Raw genomic sequence first — 21,918 nt, forward strand, 5'->3', positions numbered from 1 at the left:
AAAAGGTCTTTATTCCTCCGCACCGATTCCCCCTGATCTCCAACCTCCTTGAATTGAACTCACCAGGAACGTTATGAACTGTACTCCTCCGCACACTACAATAGTTCCTCCAGCCGGATAGCTCTTTAACATGTGGCGCTACTCATACTTGCAGCTTCCGGCAGACATATTTTGCCTACACGAGACCGACCGGCCTTTGGACACATAGCGAAGTGACCTATAGAAAGACTACTTAAAGAAAGCGGCACATCCTTCCGCCCTCCATGGTTAAGGACCCCTTGGCGTCCGTTGCCTAGGCAACACTTCGTGAGCGGTGCCTTTTGCTGCAATGGGTGACGGTAGCTTTTGTGTCCAATACAATGCAAGGAATGCACAAGGGGCGGGCATAGTGTTTCAGAGACAGCCAATGATGATTGATCAGGAAAAGGGTGTTCCTTTTGCGTAGACACTACAATATGGCATGAAGAGCCGGATTTGATACTGCTTTCTGAGGTTCTGTGTTATGGTTTATTTTGTACTTGTAAGGCAGTGCTTTGTCGGAGAGAGCGAGGCAGCTAAGCCTGACGCCTTCAAAGTCAAAATTGTCCTAACACAATTAAAAATATTAATCAGCATCATCAGTTTTAGAAGTTAATCGCTTGCACTAATTTTTTTCAGCGGCTGAAAGGATCGTAGCGGTAACCCCCTTGTTTGAGCTGAGTTGGAGGAATTTCCTTTTTTTCTCGTTCTTCTGTGGTTGTGATTGCTGATGTAGGTAGGCATTAGACATTAAAACAAGCATAGGAGTCAGCTTTTCAAAATTATTGGAGGTGCTAACTAAACCACAGAGCTGGCACATTTGACAAGATTGTTTAAAAATACCAAAATATACGGATCTTACTTTTTATTTTATGTGCTTGGTAGTCTTTAATTACACGTTTGTGCGGTTACTCTCTCCTTCCTGCCGCAGAAGTCGTGTGTAAGCTGAAAGGCTGCTGGGAAGGTACAACAACCAGGGCTGTGGAGTCGGAGTCAGTAGAAATGTATCCAATCCGACTCCTGCTTCAAAATCATAATATGTGCATATATAAGTATAAAATGATAAATGTGCCATATCTTTGTCCTTAATCTAAGGTTATATTTACCAGTACTTTAGATCCAGAGCAAAATAATTTTAAGCCTAACATCAGTAGGTGTCGGAGTCTGACAATAGAAAGTAGAGGAGCTAGTAGCTCTACTTGCCCCCTAGTAGAGGCACACTGACAAAGTACTAGTAGACAAGTGGCACCATCTTGAAGAATAGTGCTAAAGGAGCATAAGTAATTGGGGATCACTCCTTCCTTCCACTAGACCCAGAGATGTGAAGGTAGCCCTGGCTGGGGAGCTGGGGGGAGGGGCTCACTTTCTGGGACATTTTGACCTAGTACAGTTGCAGCATGAATAGGAAGACAGAGTGGCTGGGAGAGCCATAGGCCACCAGGGACTGTGTGTATGTGGGGTGGGGGGCTTGGTGCAATTATTTTACAGGTGCTAACCCCAGGATGAGAGGCCACTGTGTTGCAGTCAGGAATGCACAAAGTTCTGGTTGCAGCAATGCAAGTACTGTAGGATTTACTAAACTGCAGTATGTAGGGTACGGTTGGTAAATACTGTAGTAATTTTTCTATGGTAAAATAGTACAGCAGTGCACTATTTTACCCCAACAGTAAATTAGTCTCATTTCTAGTATTCACCCCTTCCCTTCAGCTCTCAGACTGACTTCCCTTTTGTTGACGCCAAAAGTATCAGTCTCTCATTTTCCTTTTGTTTACTCCCACAGAGTTAGGCCCAACAAACTGCCATCCGGCTTCATTGACTAGTCAGTCAGGGTGAACCAAGCTGGCAATCAACCTGTCTATGCTTATTGGCATCTTGCCAACAGTGAGGTTCAAGTCACTTTGATACAAATGGGCTAGGTTATTCCATCAGATGTGGACTACAGTGTAGTTAGGCATTCTCATTAGCTCTTGGACCCAGATCTTTCTGCCTGTGCTTCATGGATTTGATTTTTCTTTCTTCTTGCTCCAGAAAGTAAAGAGAATATCTGCAACGCAAAAAAATGAACCGGTTACAAAATTTACTGCATGAACTCCTCATCGGAACAAAGCACGTGGAGCATGCAGCTGTGATGAAAATAAAAGAAAAATCTGTGCTTGCAACAACAAGAGAATTTAATGTAAGCAAAGATGGTTCTACAGACAAAAGGAAAACTGAATAAACAGTTATCAAGAATGCCCATTAAATCCAAAATGAGTGCCATCATAACTCAGAAATCAATAACCGTGGCAGAGTAGAGGTTGTCATCATGTAATCTATGCGATGAGAGTTGAGGAGATATAGCAATGATATTACAGACAGCCACAGATTTCAAAGGTATAAATAATTCAGAAGTAGGAAACAGTTTTCACTGGAAGAAGCACTCTAGAATAAGGGATCATTATCAGAGCAAGTACTGATATACTGGGGCCCATTCTGTCCTGGGTCTTCTGCCTTTTCCTCCTACTCTCCCCATTGCCTATATCTAGGACCTGACTTGTAACCTGGGTCCTTTTGTTTCCTCTTGCTATCCTAAACAGCAGGTCCTCTTCCTCTCCCTCCTGCTCCTCTCTTCCCCCAATACCTGATTTTTGATCACTGATTGTTGGCCTTCCCCATCACTAGTCCTTATCCCCTCTACTCCCCACCCCTACCCAGTCATCAGTTCATCATAGAGTGGGCCTGTGTCTCCGTGCCAGTCAGTCTCAGTAAATCTTGCAGTCCCTCATTGTATGCCACCTGGTGCTGCTTTCTGAATCGGGAAATATAGAAATGTGAATAAGTAAATAGCTAGATTTGTATCACTCAGGGTCAGATTCAGTAAATGGTGTTCAAATTTAGGTGCCAGGGAAAATCTGTGCTAAGCGCTATTTTTTTTTAAATTTATTTTCAAATTTTAATAATTACAATATTCAATAAATCTTGAATAAAATACACGAAATATGCAACATCATCATAGGGAAACAATAATACAAAGAGAAATAGAAAAAAAAACTCTTATTGACCACAATTTAGGAATTGATCCAAGAAAAATAAATTAAATTATAAGCTAATATAACAAAGCCTATTCTCTAATTGTTAAACCAAAGACTGCACCATGCTCTGTTGACTTAATCCAAGCTACTATACAGTGTTACATTCAGGATTAAATTTTCACAATTACACTCTCTTTGCTTAATAAAAATCCTCTAACTGTTTAGGTTCAAAAAATTGATATTGCTTTGTTTGATACAGTATCCTACAAACACAAGGAAATTTCAATTGAAAATTTGCTCCTAAAGCAACCCTAGGACGCTGTAAAAGAAATAAGTTTCTTCTCTTTTGGGTTTCCCTGGATAAATCTGGGAAAACCCTTACTTTTGAACCTAAAAATAAAGAATTCAAATGTCTCAAGGACTGTCTGAGTACAGCATCTCTATCTAATTCTAATGCAAATGTCACTAACAAAGTAGTTCTTTGTGTGACAACCTCCAGAGCGCTATTCTATAACAGTGTAAATCCAGGCATGTAACCCCGGTATTCTATAACACTGCACCTATATATTTGGAGCGCCCATGCCTCTCCCATGGCCATGCCCCCTTTTGGATTGCAATTGAGACATTTTGGGTGCATAGTGTTATAGAATAGCGTCCAAATCCATATTAGTCCCAATTAAGTGCTAATCAACTCCAATTAACATCAATAATTGGTTGTTAGCACCCAATTAGTTTGCCTGCACATCTGGGCTTCGCTCCTAAATTTGGGTGACCTATATAGAATCCAGAGGTCAGTGTCTTCCATCATATGCCACCACCATGGCCCATTCTAGATAATCCTCTTGTGTGAACCATGTAGCAGGTCTAGCAAGAGTACAAGGCCTCACATCATTTTCCCCACAAATTAGTCTTCCATTTGACAAACAGAAGACTGATAGGTGAATGAAACAACTGTGGCAATGTTGCTGTTCCTCTAATGAGTACAAGTTGTAAACTAGGTATTGGGAAGGGTGACAGTGAGGGGCAGAAAGACCAATTGCTAAATTTCAGGGGGAAGGAGGAAAAGGGGAGAGGAGCCAAGAGGGCCATCCTTCCTCTTAGCACTGTGGCAGTGGTTAGCTTCAGAATCATTGAGAATTGGCTGAGGATCAGTTTGGATGACATAACTTAACTTTGTTTTTGGGACCTTTCGTGTAATTAGGGCTCTAAGCAATTTGTTTGCTTACAACATAAGACTAGCCATACTGGATCAGATCAATGGTCCATCTAACCCATGAAAAATTATGGAATATGTGCAATATAGGCAATTAAATATAACAAAAAAAAAGAAAAAGACCCGGTGACGATATGGGGTACGTTTGAGCGACATAGAAACCACTGAGGTCACCTCTACCCACGCTGAGGGTCTTTTAAAAAGAAAAAACTTACTGAAATATGAGACGATGAATTGTTGGCGTTAAGTAAGCACATCGTGGGTGAAAGTAGATAGTTGGATACTATATAAAAACTAGACATCCATCACACAGTGTGAGACTAACATTGATTGGTCTGGATTAGTGCATAAATCCTATTTATTTTGACTGTAGATGCAGCTGCATCAAGCACAAGGTATTCTAGATGCTTTCAGAACACATCAGGAATCAGAAAAGAAGGCATTTATTTCCAGGGCAAGTTTATAAATGTGTTCGGGCAGATAATTATTCCATCTACGCAAAATGTGTAAGTAATGAACAATCTTCTTTTATTTATTTATTTGATGCATTATAATCTACCCATCATAATATCCAGGTGGAGTACAACCACAATAGAAACTCATATTTCACTACTATCTCACAAAAGATCCAGTGTGGATCACATCAAGAGACTAAAGCAATTCTAGGAATACATTAATCAGTTATATATCTACTATTATTTCAACAATTTTTGAAAAAGAAAATGTCTTTAAACTCTTTTGAAATCTCTTATAATTACTTTCCAACTGACTGGATAAAGGAAGAGAGTTTCCAGCAGAGTTCATTTTGCTCCTTCATAGGGCTTATTATTGAAACAGGTCAGTCTGCAGGGGCTCCCAGTTTTGGAACTTGTTGGAACCAGGCACCACCGTGTCCCACAGCACAGTTGCCAGTGGATCCTGCCCCGAAAAGGAGGTGTTGCGCCTTGGTATCTGAAGGGAGGTCCATGGTTCCCCTATGTCCCCCAGTGTCTGAGGGAGGATTTTCAGATCCGCGATGTCTTCTCAATCGCAGCTGGAGTTGAGGGAGGGAGAACTTCCTCAGGAAGAAGCTGATGACACTACTGCAATGAGAGTGTTCTACAAGGAGAATTGCTCTCCTTTATCACCAAGGCTCTTCAGGCTCTTAATATTGCCTACCTAAGATCTAGCCACTTCAGTTGCCTCCAACCCTGAGATTTTATTTATTTATTTAAGTACATAAGTAATGCCATTACTGGGAAAAAACCAAGGGTCCATCGAGCCCAGCATCCTGTCCACGACAGCGGCCAATCCAGGCAAGGGCACCTGGCAAGGCTTCCCAAACGTACAAACATTCTATACATGTTATTCCTGGAATTTTGGATTTTTCCAAGCTCCGTTTAGTAGCGGTTTATGGACTTGTCCTTTAGGAAACCGTCCAACCCCTTTTTAAACTCTGCTAAGCTAACCGCCTTCACCACTTTCTCCTGGCAACGAATTCCAGAGATTAATACACGTTGGGGGAAGAAAAAGTTTCTCCGATTGTTTTAAATTTACTACACTGTAGTTTCATCGCTATGCCCCCTAGTCCTAGTATTTTTGACAGCGGTGAACAGACGCTTCACATCCACCTGTTCCACTCCACTCATTATTTTATATACCTCTATCATGTCTCCCCTCAGCCGTCTCTTCTCCAAGCTGTATACTACTACTACTACTATTTAGCATTTCTATAGCGCTACAAGGCATACGCCAGCGCTGCACAAACATAGAAGAAAGGAGAGTCCCTGCTTCAAGAGCTTACAATCTAATAGACAAAAATAAATAAGTAAGCAAATCAAATCAATTAATGTGGACGGGAAGGAAGAGAGGAGGGTAGGTGGAGGCGAGTGGTTACAAGTGGTTACGAGTCAAAAGCAATGTTAAAGAGGTGGGCTTTCAGTCTAGATTTAAAGTTGGCCAAGGATGGGGCAAGACGTAGGGGCTCAGGAAGTTTATTCCAGGCGTAGGGGTGCAGCGAGACAGAAGGCGCGAAGTCTGGAGTTGGCAGTAGTGGGAGAAGGGGAACAGATAAGAAGATTTATCCATGGAGCGGAGTGCACGGGAAGGGGTGTAGGGAAGGACGAGTGTGGAGAGATACTGGGGAGCAGCAGAGTGAGTACATTTATAGGTTAGTAGAAGAAGTTTGAACAGGATGCGGAAAACGGATAGGGAGCCAGTGAAGAGTCTTGAGGAGAGGGGTAGTATGAGTAAAGCGACCCTGGCGGAAGATGAGGAGCCGGGCAGCAGAGTTTTGAACCGACTGGAGAGGGAGCGGTGACTAAGTGGGAGGCCAGCAAAAAGCAGTGCAGTAGTCTAAACGAGAGGGTGACAAGGGTGTGGAGAGGGTTTTGGTAGAGGTGCTCGGAAAGAAAGGGGCGGGATTTTACGGATGTTGTAAAGAAGAAGAAACGACAGGTCTTGGCAATCTGTTGGATATGAGCAGAGGAAGGAGAGAGAAGAGTCAAAGATGACCCCAAGGTTTCGAGCTGATGAGGAGACAGGGAGAATGAGAGAGCCATCAACAGAACTAGAAACGGGGGGAGCGGGGAGGTGGGTTTGGGGGGAAAAAATGAGGAAGCTCGGGTTTTGGTCATATTAATTTCAGGTGGCGTTGAGACATCCAGACAGCAATGTCAGACAAGGCACGCTGAAACTTTGGTTTGGATGCAAGGTGAGATATCAGGGGTAGAAAGGTTAGATTTGGGAGTCATCAGCATAGAGATGGTAGGAAAAGCCATGGGATGAGATTAATGAACCAAGGGAAGAAGTGTAGATAGAAAAGAGGGAGGGGACCAAGAACAGAACCCTGAGGTACGCCGACAGGCATGAGGGATAGAAGTAGAAGATGGATCCACCAGAGTGAACACTAAAGGTGCGGAGGGAAGGTAGGAAGAGAACCAGGAAAGGACAGAGCCCTGGAATCCAAGTGAGGACAGGGTATCGAGGAGTATGCTGTGATCGACAGTGTCAAAGCAGCGGAAAGATCAAGAAGAATGAGGAAGGAATATTGACCTCTGGATTTAGCCAGTAATAGGTCATTGGAGACTTTAGTAAGCGCAGTTTCGGTTGAGTGAAGAGGGCGAAAACCAGATTGTAGTGGGTCAAGAATAGCATGTGAGGAGAGAAAATCAAGGCAGCGGCGGTGAACAGCACGCTCAAGTAATTTGGAGAGAAAAGGAAGGAGGGAGATGGGTCGGTAATTAGAGGGACAAGTAGGGTCGAGTGAAGGCTTCTTAAGGAGAGGTGTGACCACAGCATGTTTAAAGGCAGCAGGGACAGTCGCAGTGGAAAGTGAGAGGTTGAGAATGTGACAGTTAAAAGGAATAAGAGCAGGAGAGATGGCATTAAGAAGGTGGGTGGGAATGGGATCAGAGGAACAGGTGGTACATTTTGAGGAAGAAAGGAGAAGTGTAGTTTCCTCAATAGTAACTTCAGGAAAGGAGGAAAGGGAATGAGGGGAAGGAGAGAGAGGGGAACGGACTAGTGGAGGGAGAGGTGGTGAGGTAGAGAAAGCAAGGTTTATCTTTTCAACCTTGTGAAAGAATTCAGCAAGGGTCTGAGGAGATAATGAAGGGGGAGTTGGGGGAGGGGGCACCTTGAGGAGGGAGTTCAATGTGGTGAAGAGAAGTCGAGGATTAGAGCCAAGAGAGTTGGTCAGTTGGATATAATAATCCTGTTTGGCACGTAAAAGAGCAGATTGGAAGGAGGTCAGCATGAACTTAAAGTGTAGGAAATCAGCAAGGGCCCGAGATTTCCGCCAGAGGCGTTCGGCGGAGCGGGTACAGGAACGTAGGTAGCGGATATTAGAAGTCAGCCAAGGTTGGGGTTTTGTACGCCTTACAGGGCGGGTCATCAAAGGTGCAAGAGTGTCTAAGGCAGAGGATAGAGTATTGTTGTAAGAAGAAACAGCCTCGTTAACAGATGTGGATGGTGCCACAGTAGAGAGGAGGTTTGAAACATGGGAGGATAGAGATGAAGGGTCAATATCGTGAAGATTCCTAGATAAATGAGATAAGATAGGACGGGACTGGGAGGGAGGAGATTTAAGTGTGAAAGTTATAAGATGGTGATCAGAGGAGGGAAGATCAGAGGCAAGGAAACTAGAGGGTGAACAGTTGGATCAAGACAGTGACCATTTTGATGAGTGGGGGAGGTGGAGCATAGTTGGAGATTAAAGGAGGACGTTAAAGCGAGTAACTTGGAAATATAAGAGTTGGAAGGATCATTAGCAGGAATATTAAAGTCACCAAGGATGAGAGAGGGGGAGGAAGGATCATGGAAGAAGGCAAGCCAGGCATCAAAGTCACTGAGAAAGGATGAAAGGGACTTACTTATCAGGGGGACGATAAATGACCGCTATTCAAAGAGGCAGAGGAGAGAAAAGGCGGATAGAGTGGACTTCAAAGGAGGAAAAACAGTGAGATTGAGGTGGAAGAAGGGGTTGAAATCTGGAGGAGGGAGAGAGAAGTAGTCCAACACCGCCCCCACGGCCAGCAGGGCGAGGAGTATGTGAAAATAGATAACCGCCATGGCACAGGGCTGCGACTGAATTAGAGTCATCAGGGCAGAGCCAGGTTTCTGTTATGGCGAGCAGATGGAGGTGACGCGAGATAAAGAGGTCATGGATATAGGCGAGTTTGTTACAGATAGAGCGGGCATTCCATAGGGCGCAAGAGAAGGGCAGAGAAGAGGAGGGGAGTAGAGAAATAGAGATGAGGTTAGAGAGGTCTCGGTGAGATCTGTAGGGTTGGGATAATAGTTGGTGAGAGGGGCCAGGATTGGGATTGATGTCACCGGCTGAGAGTAAGAGAAGGAGTAAAAGAGAGCGGAGGAGAGTAGGAGAGGTGTGGCCATGAAGGCGTCGAAGGCGAGAGGTATTTAGGTGGAATGGGGAAGGCAAAATGGACGGAAGAAAGAGGCGGAGATTAAAAGCCAAGAGGGAGGAAGAGGGTAGGAGAGAAGGTGAGGTGATGAAGTCGATGGATGGGCAGTGAGTTCCTGTAGCGGAGAGAGGTAGGGGGTGAGGGAAAAGATAAGGAAGGGACAGGGCTAGGAAGAGAATATGAATAGGGGCCATAAATGACTGAGGTACTTTAGCAAGATTAGATGTAAAGAGAAAAATGCCCCGCGCGCTGTTAGGCACGCGGCACCTAGAGCGGAGGCCCTGAGTGGATCGGAGTGGACCTGGGTGTATAGCCCTAGCCTCCTTAGTCTTTCTTCATAGGGAAGTCGTCCCATCCCCGCTATCATTTTAGTCACCCTTCGCTGCACCTTTTCCAATTCTACTATATCTTTCTTGAGATGCGGCGACCAGAATTGAACACAATACTCAAGGTGCGGTCGCACCATGGAGCGATACAACGGCATTATAACATCCTCACACCTGTTTTCCATACCTTTCCTAATAATACCCAACATTCTATTCGCTTTCTTAGCCGCAGCAGCACACTGAGCAGAAGGTTTCAGTGTGTTATCGACGACGACACCCAGATCCCTTTCTTGGTCCGTAACTCCTAACGTGGAACCTTGCATGACGTAGCTATAATTCGGGTTCTTTTTTCCCACATGCATCACCTTGCACTTGCTCACATTAAACATCATCTGCCATTTAGCCGCCCAGTCTCCCAGTCTCGTAAGGTCCTCTTGTAATTTTTCACAATCCTGTCGCGATTTAACGACTTTGAATAACTTTGTGTCATCAGCAAATTTAATTACCTCGCTAGTTACTCCCATCTCTAAATCATTTATAAATATATTAAAAAGCAGCGGTCCTAGCACGGACCCCTGAGGAACCCCACTAACTACCCTTCTCCATTGTGAATACTGCCCATTTAACCCCACTCTCTGTTTCCTATCCTTCAACCAGTTTTTAATCCACAATAGGACATTTCCTCCTATCCCATGACCCTCCAATTTCCTCTGTAGCCTTTCATGAGGTACCTTGTCAAACGCCTTTTGAAAATCCAGATACACAATATCAACCGACTCCCTTTTGTCCACATGTTTGTTCACTCCTTCAAAGAATTGAAGTAAATTGGTCAGGCAAGATTTCCCCACACAAAAGCCATGCTGACTTGGTCTCAGTAATCCATGTCCTCAGATGTGCTCTGTAATTTTGTTTTTAATAATAGCCTCTACCATTTTCCCCGGCACCGACGTCAGACTCACCGGTCTATAATTTCCCGGATCTCCCCTGGAGCCTTTTTTAAAAATGGGCGTTACATTGGCCACCCTCCAATCTTCCGGTACCACGCTCGATTTTAAGGATAAGTTGCATATCACTAGCAGTAGCTCCGCAAGCTCGTTTTTCAGTTCTATCAGTACTCTAGGATGAATACCATCCGGTCCAGGAGATTTGCTACTCTTCAGTTTGCCAAACTGCCCCATTACGTCCTCCAGGTTTACTGTGAAGTCAGTAAGTTTCTCCGACTCGTCCGCTTGAAATACCATTTCCGACACCGGTATCCCACCCAAATCTTCCTCGGTGAAGACCGAAGCAAAGAATTCATTCAGTCTCTCCGCTACGTCTTTGTCTTCCTTGATCGCCCCTTTTACCCCTCGGTCATCCAGCGGCCCAATCGATTCTTTTGCCGGCTTCCTGCTTTTAATATACCGAAAAAAAATTTTGCTATGTTTTTTTGCCTCTAATGCTATCTTTTTTTCATACTCCCTCTTGGCCTTCTTAATCTGCGCCTTGCATTTGCTTTGACACTCCTTATGCTGTTTCTTGTTATTTTCAGACTGTTCCTTCTTCCATTTTCTGAAGGCGTTTCTTTTAGCCCTAATAGCTTCCTTCACCTCACTTTTCAACCAGGCCGGGTGTCTTTTGGACTTCCGTCTTTCTTTTCTAATTCGCGGAATATGTATGGCCTGGGCCTCCAGGATGGTATTTTTGAACAGCGTCCACGCCTGTTGTACAGTTTTTACTCTCTCAGTTGCCCCCCTAATTTTTTTTTTTTTACGGTTCTTCTCATTTTATCATAGTCTCCTTTTTTAAAGTTAAACGCTAACGTATTTGACTTTCTGTGTACAGTTACTTCAAGGTCGATGTCAAAACTGATCATATTATGGTCACTGTTATCAAGCGGCCCCAGTACCATAACGTCCCTCACCAGATCAAGCGCTCCACTAAGGACCAAGTCTAGAATTTTTCCTTCTCTCGTCGGCTCCTGCACCAGTTGCTCCATAAAGCTGTCCTTTGGATAATTGAAGTCACCCATTATTATCACATTGCCCATTTTGTTCGCGTCTCTGATTTCTTTTATCATTTCTGTGTCTACCTGCTCATCCTGGCGAGGCGGACGGTAGTACACTCCTATCACCATTTTTTTTCCTTTTATACATGGAATTTCAACCCATAGTGATTCAAAGGTGTGATTTGTGTCCTGCTGAATTTGTAATCTATCTGAGTCAAGGCTCTCGTTAATATACAATGCTACCCCTCCACCAGTCCGGTCCACCCTATCATTACGATATACTTTGTACCCCGGTATGACAGTGTCCCACTGGTTATCTTCCTTCCACCAGGTCTCAGTAATGCCTATTATATCCAATTTTTCATTTAGTGCAATATATTCCAACTCTCCCATCTTATTTCTTAGACTCCTAGCATTTGCATATAGACATTTCAGAGTATGTTTGTTGTTCTTATTTGCATGATGCTTAGTACCTGACACTATTGATTTGACATCTTTTGTCTGATCTTTAGTTGTATTTAAGGGCACCTGGCCTACCACGGTCTGTTGTGCAACCTCACTATCCAGAAACCCTATCTTCCCTGTTTGTGAGGTATCTTTGCAAGATACCTTTTCCTGAACCATGCGCTTTTGAGCGACTGTTGGCCTTCCCCCCATTTCTAGTTTAAAAGCTGCTCTATCTCCTTTTAAATGCTGACGCCAGCAGCCTGGTCCCACCCTGGTTAAGGTGGAGCCCATCCTTTCGGAATAAGCTCCCCCTTCCCCAGAATGTTGCCCAGTTCCTAACAAATCTAAAACCCTCCTCCCTGCACCATCGTCTCATCCACGCATTGAGACTCTGGAGCTCTGCCTGTCTCTTGGGCCCTGCACGTGAAACAGGTGGCATTTCAGAAAATGCTACCCTAGAGGATCTGGATTTGAGCTTTCTACCTAAGAGCCTAAATTTGGCTTCCAGAACCTCTCTCCCACATTTTCCTATGTCATTGGTACCCACATGTACCAAGACAGCGGACTCCTCCCCAGCACTATCTAAAATCCTATCTAGGTGACGCGTGAGGTCCGCCACCTTCGCACCAGGCAGGCAAGTCACCAGGCGATCCTCACGTCCACCAGCATTTATTTGCATTTTGCTCACACCTTTTTCAGTAGTAGCTCAAGGTGAGTTACATTCAGGTACACTGGATATTTCTCTGTCCCAGGAGGGCTCACAATCTAAGTTTGTACCTGAGGCAATGGAGGGTTAAGTGACTTGCCCAAGATCATAAGGACTAGCAGGGGGATTTGAACTGGCCATCTCTGGATTGCAAGACCCATGCTCCAACCACTTGGCCACTCCTCCACTCCTGGCCAGCACTTGGGAAACCACCGCGGTCTTCGGTGCATGAGACCATGCTCGAGATCATTTCTACTCAGTGGGAAATGCCTACAGCATTCCTATGGGTGGCCAAGACTGGCTAAACTCTATCCGTTAACCCCAGCAGAACTGGATAAGCTCTGCATGCCTAAAGTGGATGCCTTGGTGGCAGCTGTCATCAAGAAGACCACCCTCCCTGTGAAGGGAGGGATGGCCATGAAGGATGTTCAGGATAGGAAACTGGAGGTGTCTCTTAAGCTTTCCTTTCAGGTGTCGGCCCTCTTCTTGCAATCAGCGATTTGTAGCTTTTATGCTGCTTGGGCCTGCCTTAGTTGGGTGCAGCAGTTTGCTGATGATTTGCAGGGTTCTGAGGTTCCCTTGCCCGGGACATTACCGGATGTGGAGTCAGGGCTGGTGTATCTGACAGATTCTTTATATGATATGATTTGGTCCTCAGCAAAGTAAATGTCTCTGGTGATAGCCGCAAGGCGCTTATTGTGGTTATGCCACTGGGCTGAGGATTTTCCTTCTAAGCAGCGTCTGGGTAAGTTGCCCTTCAAAGGCAAGCTGATATTTGGGGAGGAACTTGAGAAGTTGGTTAGATTTGGGTGACTCTAAGACTCAGCACTTGCTAGAGGATAAAGCTAAGCCTTCCCCTTGGTCGAGTTCCTCTCAGCCTAGGTTCAGAGATACGTGCCTGTACTATCTGGGGCACCAGAATGTGGCTCAGGGTCTCGCTATTCCACGGTGAGGCTCGGCGCCCACAACCCGATCTTCCTCCAGTTCCAGGACTTCCCAGTGGTGGGGTGCTGGGTCCTTCCTCGCCATTCATTGGGAGTAGGTTGCTCTCTTTGGTGAGGAATGGGCCCATATCACGACGGATCAGTGGGTCCTCAACATTATTTGAGACAGTTACAAGTTAGAATTCACTGATCCCATCGCAGATTTTTTCTTGGAGTCCTCGTTTGGCAACATGAGGAAAAGCGCAGCATTTCGGCCCACCCTACAGAATCTGCAGGAGTTGGGAGCCATAGGTCCTGTGCCTCTAGACGAGCAAGGGACAGGGTGGTACTAGTATTACTTTTGTGGCTTCCAAGGTGAAGGGAGATGCCTTCTGGCCAGTTCTTAACCTCAAGAATGTCAACAGGTGCCTGAAAGTGCGGCATTTCTGCATGGAAACCCTACATTCGTTGCTGTCAGCTGTGCAGCCCGGAGAGTTGTGTACAGTTGTGGGTAGTGGGTTTTGGGGGGGTCTTGGGAGGCTCAGCACACAAGGTAAGGGAGCTATGTACCTGGGAGCAATTTATGAAGTCCACTGTAGTGCCCCCTAGTGTGCCCCCTTGTGTGCCCGGTTAGTGTCCTGGCATGTCAGGGGGACCAGTGCACTACAAATGCTGGCTCCTCCCATGACCAAATGGCTTGCATTTCTGACATGGACGTCTTTGGTATCGAAAAATCACTGAAAATCAGAAACGTCCGTGTCTAGGGATGTCCATCTCTAAGGATGACCAAATTTAAGGATTTGGGCTTCCCTGATGGTATTTTTGAAACGAAAGATGGACGTTCATCTTGTTTCGAAAATACGGGTTTCCCCGCCCCTGGATTGGGACATTTTGCAAGGACGTCCAAATTGAAACGTGGACGTCCCTTTCGAAAATGCCCCTCCACGGCACCTAAACAGATCTAGTACCAAATGATTTAGAAAATCCAAATTATTTCTTTGTTTATTGAGTAATATGCTGTGCTACCAGCATTACGAAAGTCTCTCCTGGCAGCTCCCATTAACTAATTAGTAACCACAAACAGATTAGTCTATTCAGTGTTGACAAGCAGAACTGGATCTGGTACACAAGTGAGGACTACTACAGCAACTTCAATGTGATCAAAAACAGAATGAAAACAAATATGACCTTTAACCTTCTTCAAAATAAGCTCATTAGGGAAGGGTTTCTCCATATAACCTCGATTACGTTTGCCTCATTCCAGTCATTGGGAGATGAAATTAAGCTGAGATTTACTGTCATAGTTAACAAGAATGGTTTTGTTTTACTTCATTGATGTGGGAAATAGTGTTCCATTGTTGGCCAATGGTAGCAAAGTGGGATTTTGAGGAGGGGGGGGGGGGGGTTTGAGAGGCATCTTCATTTGACTAGTTTTCTGTGTATCATTTTCTGTCAGTTGTACAAGGAAATCAGAATACGGAAAGGTGAAAAGACTTGAGGCCTAAGGTTTCCAAATCTGTTCCAGAGGACCCTCAGCTAGTTGGGTTTTAGGATATATGTAATGAATAAGCATGAAAGAGATTTGCATATACTTCCATTTATCTCTTGCATATTCATTACAGATATCCTGAAAATATGAGTTGCTTGGAACTCTCAGGATGGATTTTGCAACCAGTGCCTTAGATAATTGTCTTCCTATGTTCATCATCTGAACAGAATCCTTTATAATGAAGCATGAGGACAATTGAGTGATGTGGAAACATTTTTGAGTTTTCTTTATGTTAAATTTAAAATGAAAAGTCTTATTATAAATAATTATGGGCCCTGTTTGCTAAGGTGCGTTAGTGTTTATAGCGTGCCTACCCTTAGCATGCACGCTAACCATGTAGGCACCTATAGGGATATTGTAGGCACATGGTTAATGCCCATTAAAAATGTTAACGTGCCTATAACGCTGCTTAGTAAACAGGGCCCTATATATACAGTAAAGATCCAAAGATGTAAAGTACAAAGACTAGGGGACACTCCATGGATTTACATGGTAAAACAAATAGAAAAAACTATTTTTTTCACTCAATGAATAATTAAGCTCTGGAACTCATTGCCAGAGGATGGGGTAACAGCAGTTAGCATGCCTGGGTTAAAAAAGGTTTGGACAAATTCCTGGAAGAAAGTGCATAAACTGCTATTAAGGTAGAAATGGGGAAAGCTACTACGTATTCCTGGGATTGGTAGCATGGAATCTTGCTATTCTTTGGGATTCTTCACTGTTGGAAGCAGAATACTGGGCTAGATAGACCTTCCGTCTAACCCAGTATGGCTATTTTTATGTTCTTAAAAAGTAATTTTTTTACTTTCTGTGTAAGCTGTCACGTGTACATTCATTTTAAATTGCAGCTTCATGTCCCACGTCTGTGGGATATACTGTGTGATTATTTGTGCTGTGGTCATCCAGCGGCCAGTTTTACACCAGGATGCCTTATCAATTCCCATCATCTCTTCAGTGGTATCCCACAACTTAAGCCCAAATTCAAAACAATACCAGTGCAAAATACCCTATTCAAAACCAACCTTTGATCAGGGATTAGGATAATACATAGTGCTAGCATTATGTCATTTGTCTAGATGCCCCTAAAGAACACAATTTCTAAAGCTGTGGTCACTAATTATTTAGAAGCTCTGATTCTCTTCCAACCTGTAATGGTTTCTTTTTCTAGCAAAACCGAGGATTTGTGGCGATAAAAACAGCAGACTTCCTCCTGTTTGCCACTTATGGTGAAAGCATGTATCCGAGTGTGTGTGTGGAAGCTGTGGAGAAATTTGGTAAGAAACCAAAGTTATTTTTCACTTACTGTGTATTTTGCAGCTATTTGGTCATTGTACCGTTATGTCGTTATTTACAATTGAAATTGTTTTTGTCAAGCTGTACTTGTATACAGCCTTGGGTAAACCTCTTCATAAAGGCAATTCATAAATTATAATTAATTAAATGATGGCTGAACTTAGCAAAGTAGTTATAAGCACAGGCTTGCATGCTTCTATATTCACAGCATAGTTTGGCACGTAACACTGGGATGATTGGAATATGCAGATATAGAAATAGAATGTTGTAAGCTAGTCAGAATCTGGCTTGAAAGCCTAATGATATATTTATAGCATCAAATATGAAACCATTTGTAATACATGGTGCTGCCTAAGTAGATGTAAAATGAACCTTCTGTATAAACCAAGAAGAAAATAAGGTCCAATATTCCAGCTTTTTATGGATGATCCAGGAAATTATAGCCCAGTGAATGTGATGTCAGTGCCAGGCAAAATGGTGGCAGCTAAAAATCAGAACAACTGGACATATGGATAGATGTTAAGGATGGGCAGCCAAAGCAGTTTCAGTTCATGCCGTTTCCAGTGTCATATTGGCCATTTTGTTAGTTTTCGATTGTAGTGTGCACTAGGGGGTGTTCTGTTTTCCTGAGTTTGTGCATGCACACTGGTTCATGGATGTATGGTGTTCCACTCTCAGGAAAGAGTGCGCCCTCTTTCCACATAGTGCATACTATTATCAGCAAACAACAAAACGTGAAATGTGGTTTTTTTTCTGCTCATTTTCATTTGGTAACGATATGAAACCCTAATAGATGTGGCTTAATGGAGAGCAGCAAATAGAGATTTAGTAAAGAGAAATCTTGTCTTGTCATGCCCCTCGCCTGTTTCCTGAAGTCTAGCAGCCTCCCGTGTCTGAGGAATCTTTTCTGCTTCCTGGAACTTGGCACTTCCTTTTTTATAGCCCTGCCAGGCAGCGCAGACTGATGACATCACATCCTGCCTAGATATTTAAAGAAATTTCAAGCACTCAACTAGTGCCTCGGCAACAGGCTTCCTAGTAGTGTCTTGCTGACTTTCATGTTCCTGCTTGCTTGGTCCTGCCCTGCCTTGCTCCAATATTCCTGCCAAGCCATTCCTGCCTTGCTTTGTTCCAGTTAGTCTGTTCCTGACCAGCCTAGTTCCAGTGTTCCTTCCAGCCTGTTCCTGCCCAGCCTTGTTCCAGTGTTCCTGCCAGCTTGGTTCTGCCTTGCCTCATTCCAGTGTTCCTGGCAGCCTGTCCCTGCCTTGCCTTTTTCCAGTGTTCCTGCCAGCCTGTTTCTGACTTTGTTTGTTTGCAGCCTGCCTTGACATTTGGTCTGTTCCAGACCTGTCTGTCTGCTGCTCAGCTTTGCCTTTGACCCTTCTAGCTTGGGTTCGCTACTGGACTTTGTCAAGCATCTGTGTCAGCAGCCGTCAGCAAGGACCTGTGCTGTGTTTGCGTCGCACAGGTGGAGCAAATGTCGCTATGGCCCAAGGGCTCACTTCCCTTGTACCATGACAAGAATTTTTTGAAAGCATAGATAAATACGTCAGTGGGGCCAAGTTAATCAGTATAGTTTATTTGGATTTTCAGAAAGCATTTGACAAAATCCTTCATGAGAGATGCCTTAATAATTAAAAAGTCATGGGTTACTTTAGAGGGATTGAGGACACATTCCAGGGAGGGGGGATAGGTAGGGGGAGGGGAGGGAGGTAATAAGGGTTTAGGTGGAGTGGGGGTGGAGTGGGGAAGGGGAGGTATAGGGGGCAAGGTTGATTCCACCACTTGTGTTAGTCAAACGAGTAGCTAAGCTGGGGATAACATGGGGAGAACATGGTTGGAGGGCACTGTTTTAAGGGAACAGTTTGAAATTAACAAGGTGTGCGGGTGTTTTGTAATACAAGTTAGGTGGAAAGTCAGTATGTTGAGACAATGCAAAGAAATGGGAGCATAAGCATGTTTAAAAATATTCAGTAAAAATCTAAAGTAAAAAAAAAAAGTCATGGGTTACAGGGCAATGTCCTGGTTGAAAGCCAGAAAATAGGGTAGTTTTCTCAATGGAGAGTGGTGAATAGCAGAGTTCCTCAGGGATCAGTTCTGGAATGAGTGCTGTTAAACGTGTTCATAAGTGATGTGGAAAATGGAGCAATAAGTGAAGTGGCCAAATTTGCAGATGACACAAAATTGTTCAAAACCGATAAAGCATGAATTGATTGTGAGGAATTCCAGGAGGACCTTGTAGGACGGGAGGGACTGAGCACCTAAATGGCAGACAAAATGTAGGAGTAAATTATAGAAAATCTTAAGTGCCATTTTGCATATTTAAAAAGTGATTTTATGGGCATAAACTGGCATTGTGAAGCGCTGTGTACGACTGGTAGCGCTATAGAAATGATTTGTAGTAGTAGTATGTATATTTAAGTAGCAGTTTTAGAAAACGTATATTAGGGAGTCCTTCTTTATTTGAATGCATTGGTCATTCCTTATAGCCTTACCCGAACCTAAGGTCTCTGAACAATAATAGACTTGTTCTACCACCTCCTTTCCGTGCAAGATGGGAATCCACAAAAAAATAGTGACTTCTGCTTCTTGGCTCCAGCACTCTGGAACCCCTTGTTGCATTATATTAGACTCAAAAGAACATACAACCTTTCAAAGCTTATTAAAGTCCTACCTGTTTCAACTGGCTTTTAGCTTCTTTCGTAGTGATATTTGCTGAAACGCACAGTCTGGTGCAGTAAAGCAGGTGAATGAATGATTGGTTATGGATGTTCTCTTGTGTGAGTGATAGTCTTCTTTCCTTTTTACAGAATGTCATTCCTGTCCTGTGGCCTGTGTTTCCCGTTTTTACTCTAGCTAGTTATCCAGCTTATTTTCGAAGGAGATCGCCAGCCATCTTCCGACACAAATCGGGAGATGGCCAGCCATCTCCTGAAGCTGGCCAAATCGGTATAATTGAAAGCCGATTTTGGCTGGCTCCAACTGCTTTCCGTCGCAGAGCTGGCCAACGTTCCTGGGGGCGTGTTGGAAGGGTAGCGAAGGCGGGACAGGGGCATGCTTAAGAGATGGGTGCCCTTGGCCGATAATGGAAAAAAGAAGGGCGTCCCTGGCGAGAATTTGGTCCACTTTATTTGGTCCCTTTTTTTTCAGGTCCAAGTCCCAAAAAAGTGCCCGAACTGATCAGATGACCACCGGAGGGAATCGGGGATCACCTCTCCTGACTCCCCCAGTGGTCACTAACCCCCTCCCACCCTCAAAAAAACAACTTTAAAAACTTTTTTGCCAGCCTCTATGTCAGCCTCAAATGTCATACCACTGCCAATAAGAGGACATGGTGGACTGGGAGCAATTTTTGCCCCCCTGTGCAACCACACCACTCTCACAGCACTGCATGCCAAAGAATGTGGTCAGTGCTTGTAATATAGCTGAGTTTAAAAAAGTTTTGGGTGTGTTTATGGAGGCTAGATGCTTAAACTTCTGGAAGTAAGCAATAGGGAATTGCGTTTCCAATTAGGATCTGATGGATTATTGCAAGTGATTCAGCGTGATCACTGTCAGAGACAGGATGCTGAGCTTGCTGGACCACAGGTCTATCTTAGCTGGCATTATATTAAATTCTTATGTACACACTTGAGAAAGCTCACTGTTCTTATGTGTTATTCCCCAGAGCATCTGCATGTTCTTAATGTTTTATAATGCACAGACAATTTTATCTGTCCTTGTTTATTTTCCTTCATAGGTGACTATATCAAAGCAAGGGAATCAAAGCGTCACCAAGGCCGTTAAAACTACTTTTCATCTGAAGACTTTCTTTACTGTTAAAAACAAGGATGGAAATTTGTGGACAAATCCACCAGAAGCTGAGAACAATATTGCAGGCATGTTTTGAGATGTAAAAAAATTACTTTAGTTCATCTAGTGGTGAGAAAATGGCAGAAGAAACTTTAAAATTAGACAGTCATAGAAGTCAGCCAACAACACAGTTCCACTGAAAGAGCAAGTGCTTTCTTGGGAGCCACCCTTCTACATACCTTTAAACTAACAATCTTCTACAGACTAGAAATCTGTGTTAAGTTTACATACCACTGTCATATCTTCAATTTGATTTTGGTTAAAAACTGAGAGAAACAATGGCAGGAAGCACCACAGTAAGGTGAAAAGTCCCTTGTTCTGTGGGTAGCCCCTTGGAGGATGAAGAACCAGGGGCCAGGTGGAACTGGTAGAATGATCTGACATTTACAGGAGATGTGGTTACAACATCAGGAGCATAAGTTCCAAATAAGTAAGCTACACCATTGGGTATGATAGTAAGGGGTAGGGCTATGATAATGAGTGCCAACTTTTTTCTTTCTGTCACAAAACCTCAGCTCCTTGGTTTTAACCTTCAGGTCTTTCCTCCCTGTTCAGCACTCCCTTCCAATCAGGCTAAAATGTGTCCTTGTGCACATTTTGCAAAATAAAATATAATATTGAAAACTTCTGTTCTGTTCTGGAGTCTTCTGGCCTTTTCTTTTGGGTCTGTTTATTTCTGTGTGTTTCTGTGAATTTCCAATGACAGTTGCAAGACAGGTATTTCTGACTGACCACAAACTGACAAGACCCCCATTGTCATGACATCCCAACTGTTTTGTTACAAATATAATTTACTGAGCAGAGGTGTGGCAATCACCCCAATACACCTATCACAATCCTTAGGTGAACATGCGGGACCTCTGATTGGTGCAGGACAAGAGAATGGTGGGTGGGAACTACAGTCCTATAAAGGTACTAAGCAGACAAAGAGACTCTGAAATAGCCTGGCTGGCAAGAGAAGCTTCATATCCTTCCCAGAGCCTTTTTTCCGGGGGGGGGGGGGGGGATAATTCCCCTTCCCCCGTGAGAACTAATTCTTTGCAGCTAAGAATCTATCATGTCCCCTACCTCAACGCAAGCGACGTCCTCGGGCTGTGCAGGGGTCCCATCAACATGCACACTTGACTGGCACATCCCTGAGCCTTGTGTGTGTAGTTCTCTCTGGCTGCAGTCCTTGATTGCTTTACTTCCACGACCTGAGTCTGCTCTCTCTCTGCCTGGCTTCCCTTCTTCTCGCCTATTGGTCCTTCCGTTCCTCCTTCCCCTACTCTTGTCCTATGGCTGTGATCTTCTCCTCTGGTCCCTGCTGATGTCAGACGCCAGCAGAGCTCTTCCTGCACTCCATGATTTGGCTTCTACTTCGTATGTGTTACTTTGCTCAGTAGTGTGCTTCTTCTCTACTTTGTCCCTCGTTGCTAACTTTGCCTGTGCCTGGATTACTCTCGTGTCTGCTGCCTGCCTACTGACTTTGTCTGTACCTGGATTACTCTCTTGCCTGCTGCCTGCCTACTGACTTTGCCTGTACCTGGATTACTCTCTTGACCTGCTGCCTGCCTACTGATTTTGCCTGTACCTGGATCATTCTCTTGACCTGCTGTCTGCTTACTGACTTTGCCCGTACCTGGATTACTCTCTTAACCTGCTGCCTGCCTATTGACTTTACCTGTGCCTGGATCACTCCCTTGCCTG

At 44.1% G+C, this 21,918-nt stretch overlaps 1 protein-coding gene across 1 annotated transcript; it reads left to right on the top strand.

Annotated features, from left to right (window-relative positions):
- The first annotated feature begins 7 nt into the window (after positions 1-7).
- PFN4 (profilin family member 4) lies at positions 8-20,857 on the top strand. Its single transcript, XM_030198797.1, is given in 8 exon segments — positions 8-492; positions 658-754; positions 2,047-2,194; positions 4,616-4,652; positions 4,655-4,699; positions 4,702-4,748; positions 16,253-16,358; positions 20,117-20,857. Coding segments are annotated over 6 exon segments (399 nt in total). The 5' UTR covers positions 8-492; positions 658-754; positions 2,047-2,077; the 3' UTR covers positions 20,164-20,857.
- Positions 20,858-21,918: the final 1,061 nt, after the last annotated feature.

Source organism: Microcaecilia unicolor, chromosome 3 (assembly GCF_901765095.1).
Source record: "Microcaecilia unicolor chromosome 3, aMicUni1.1, whole genome shotgun sequence".
In the NCBI taxonomy this organism is placed as follows: Eukaryota; Metazoa; Chordata; class Amphibia; order Gymnophiona; family Siphonopidae; genus Microcaecilia; species Microcaecilia unicolor.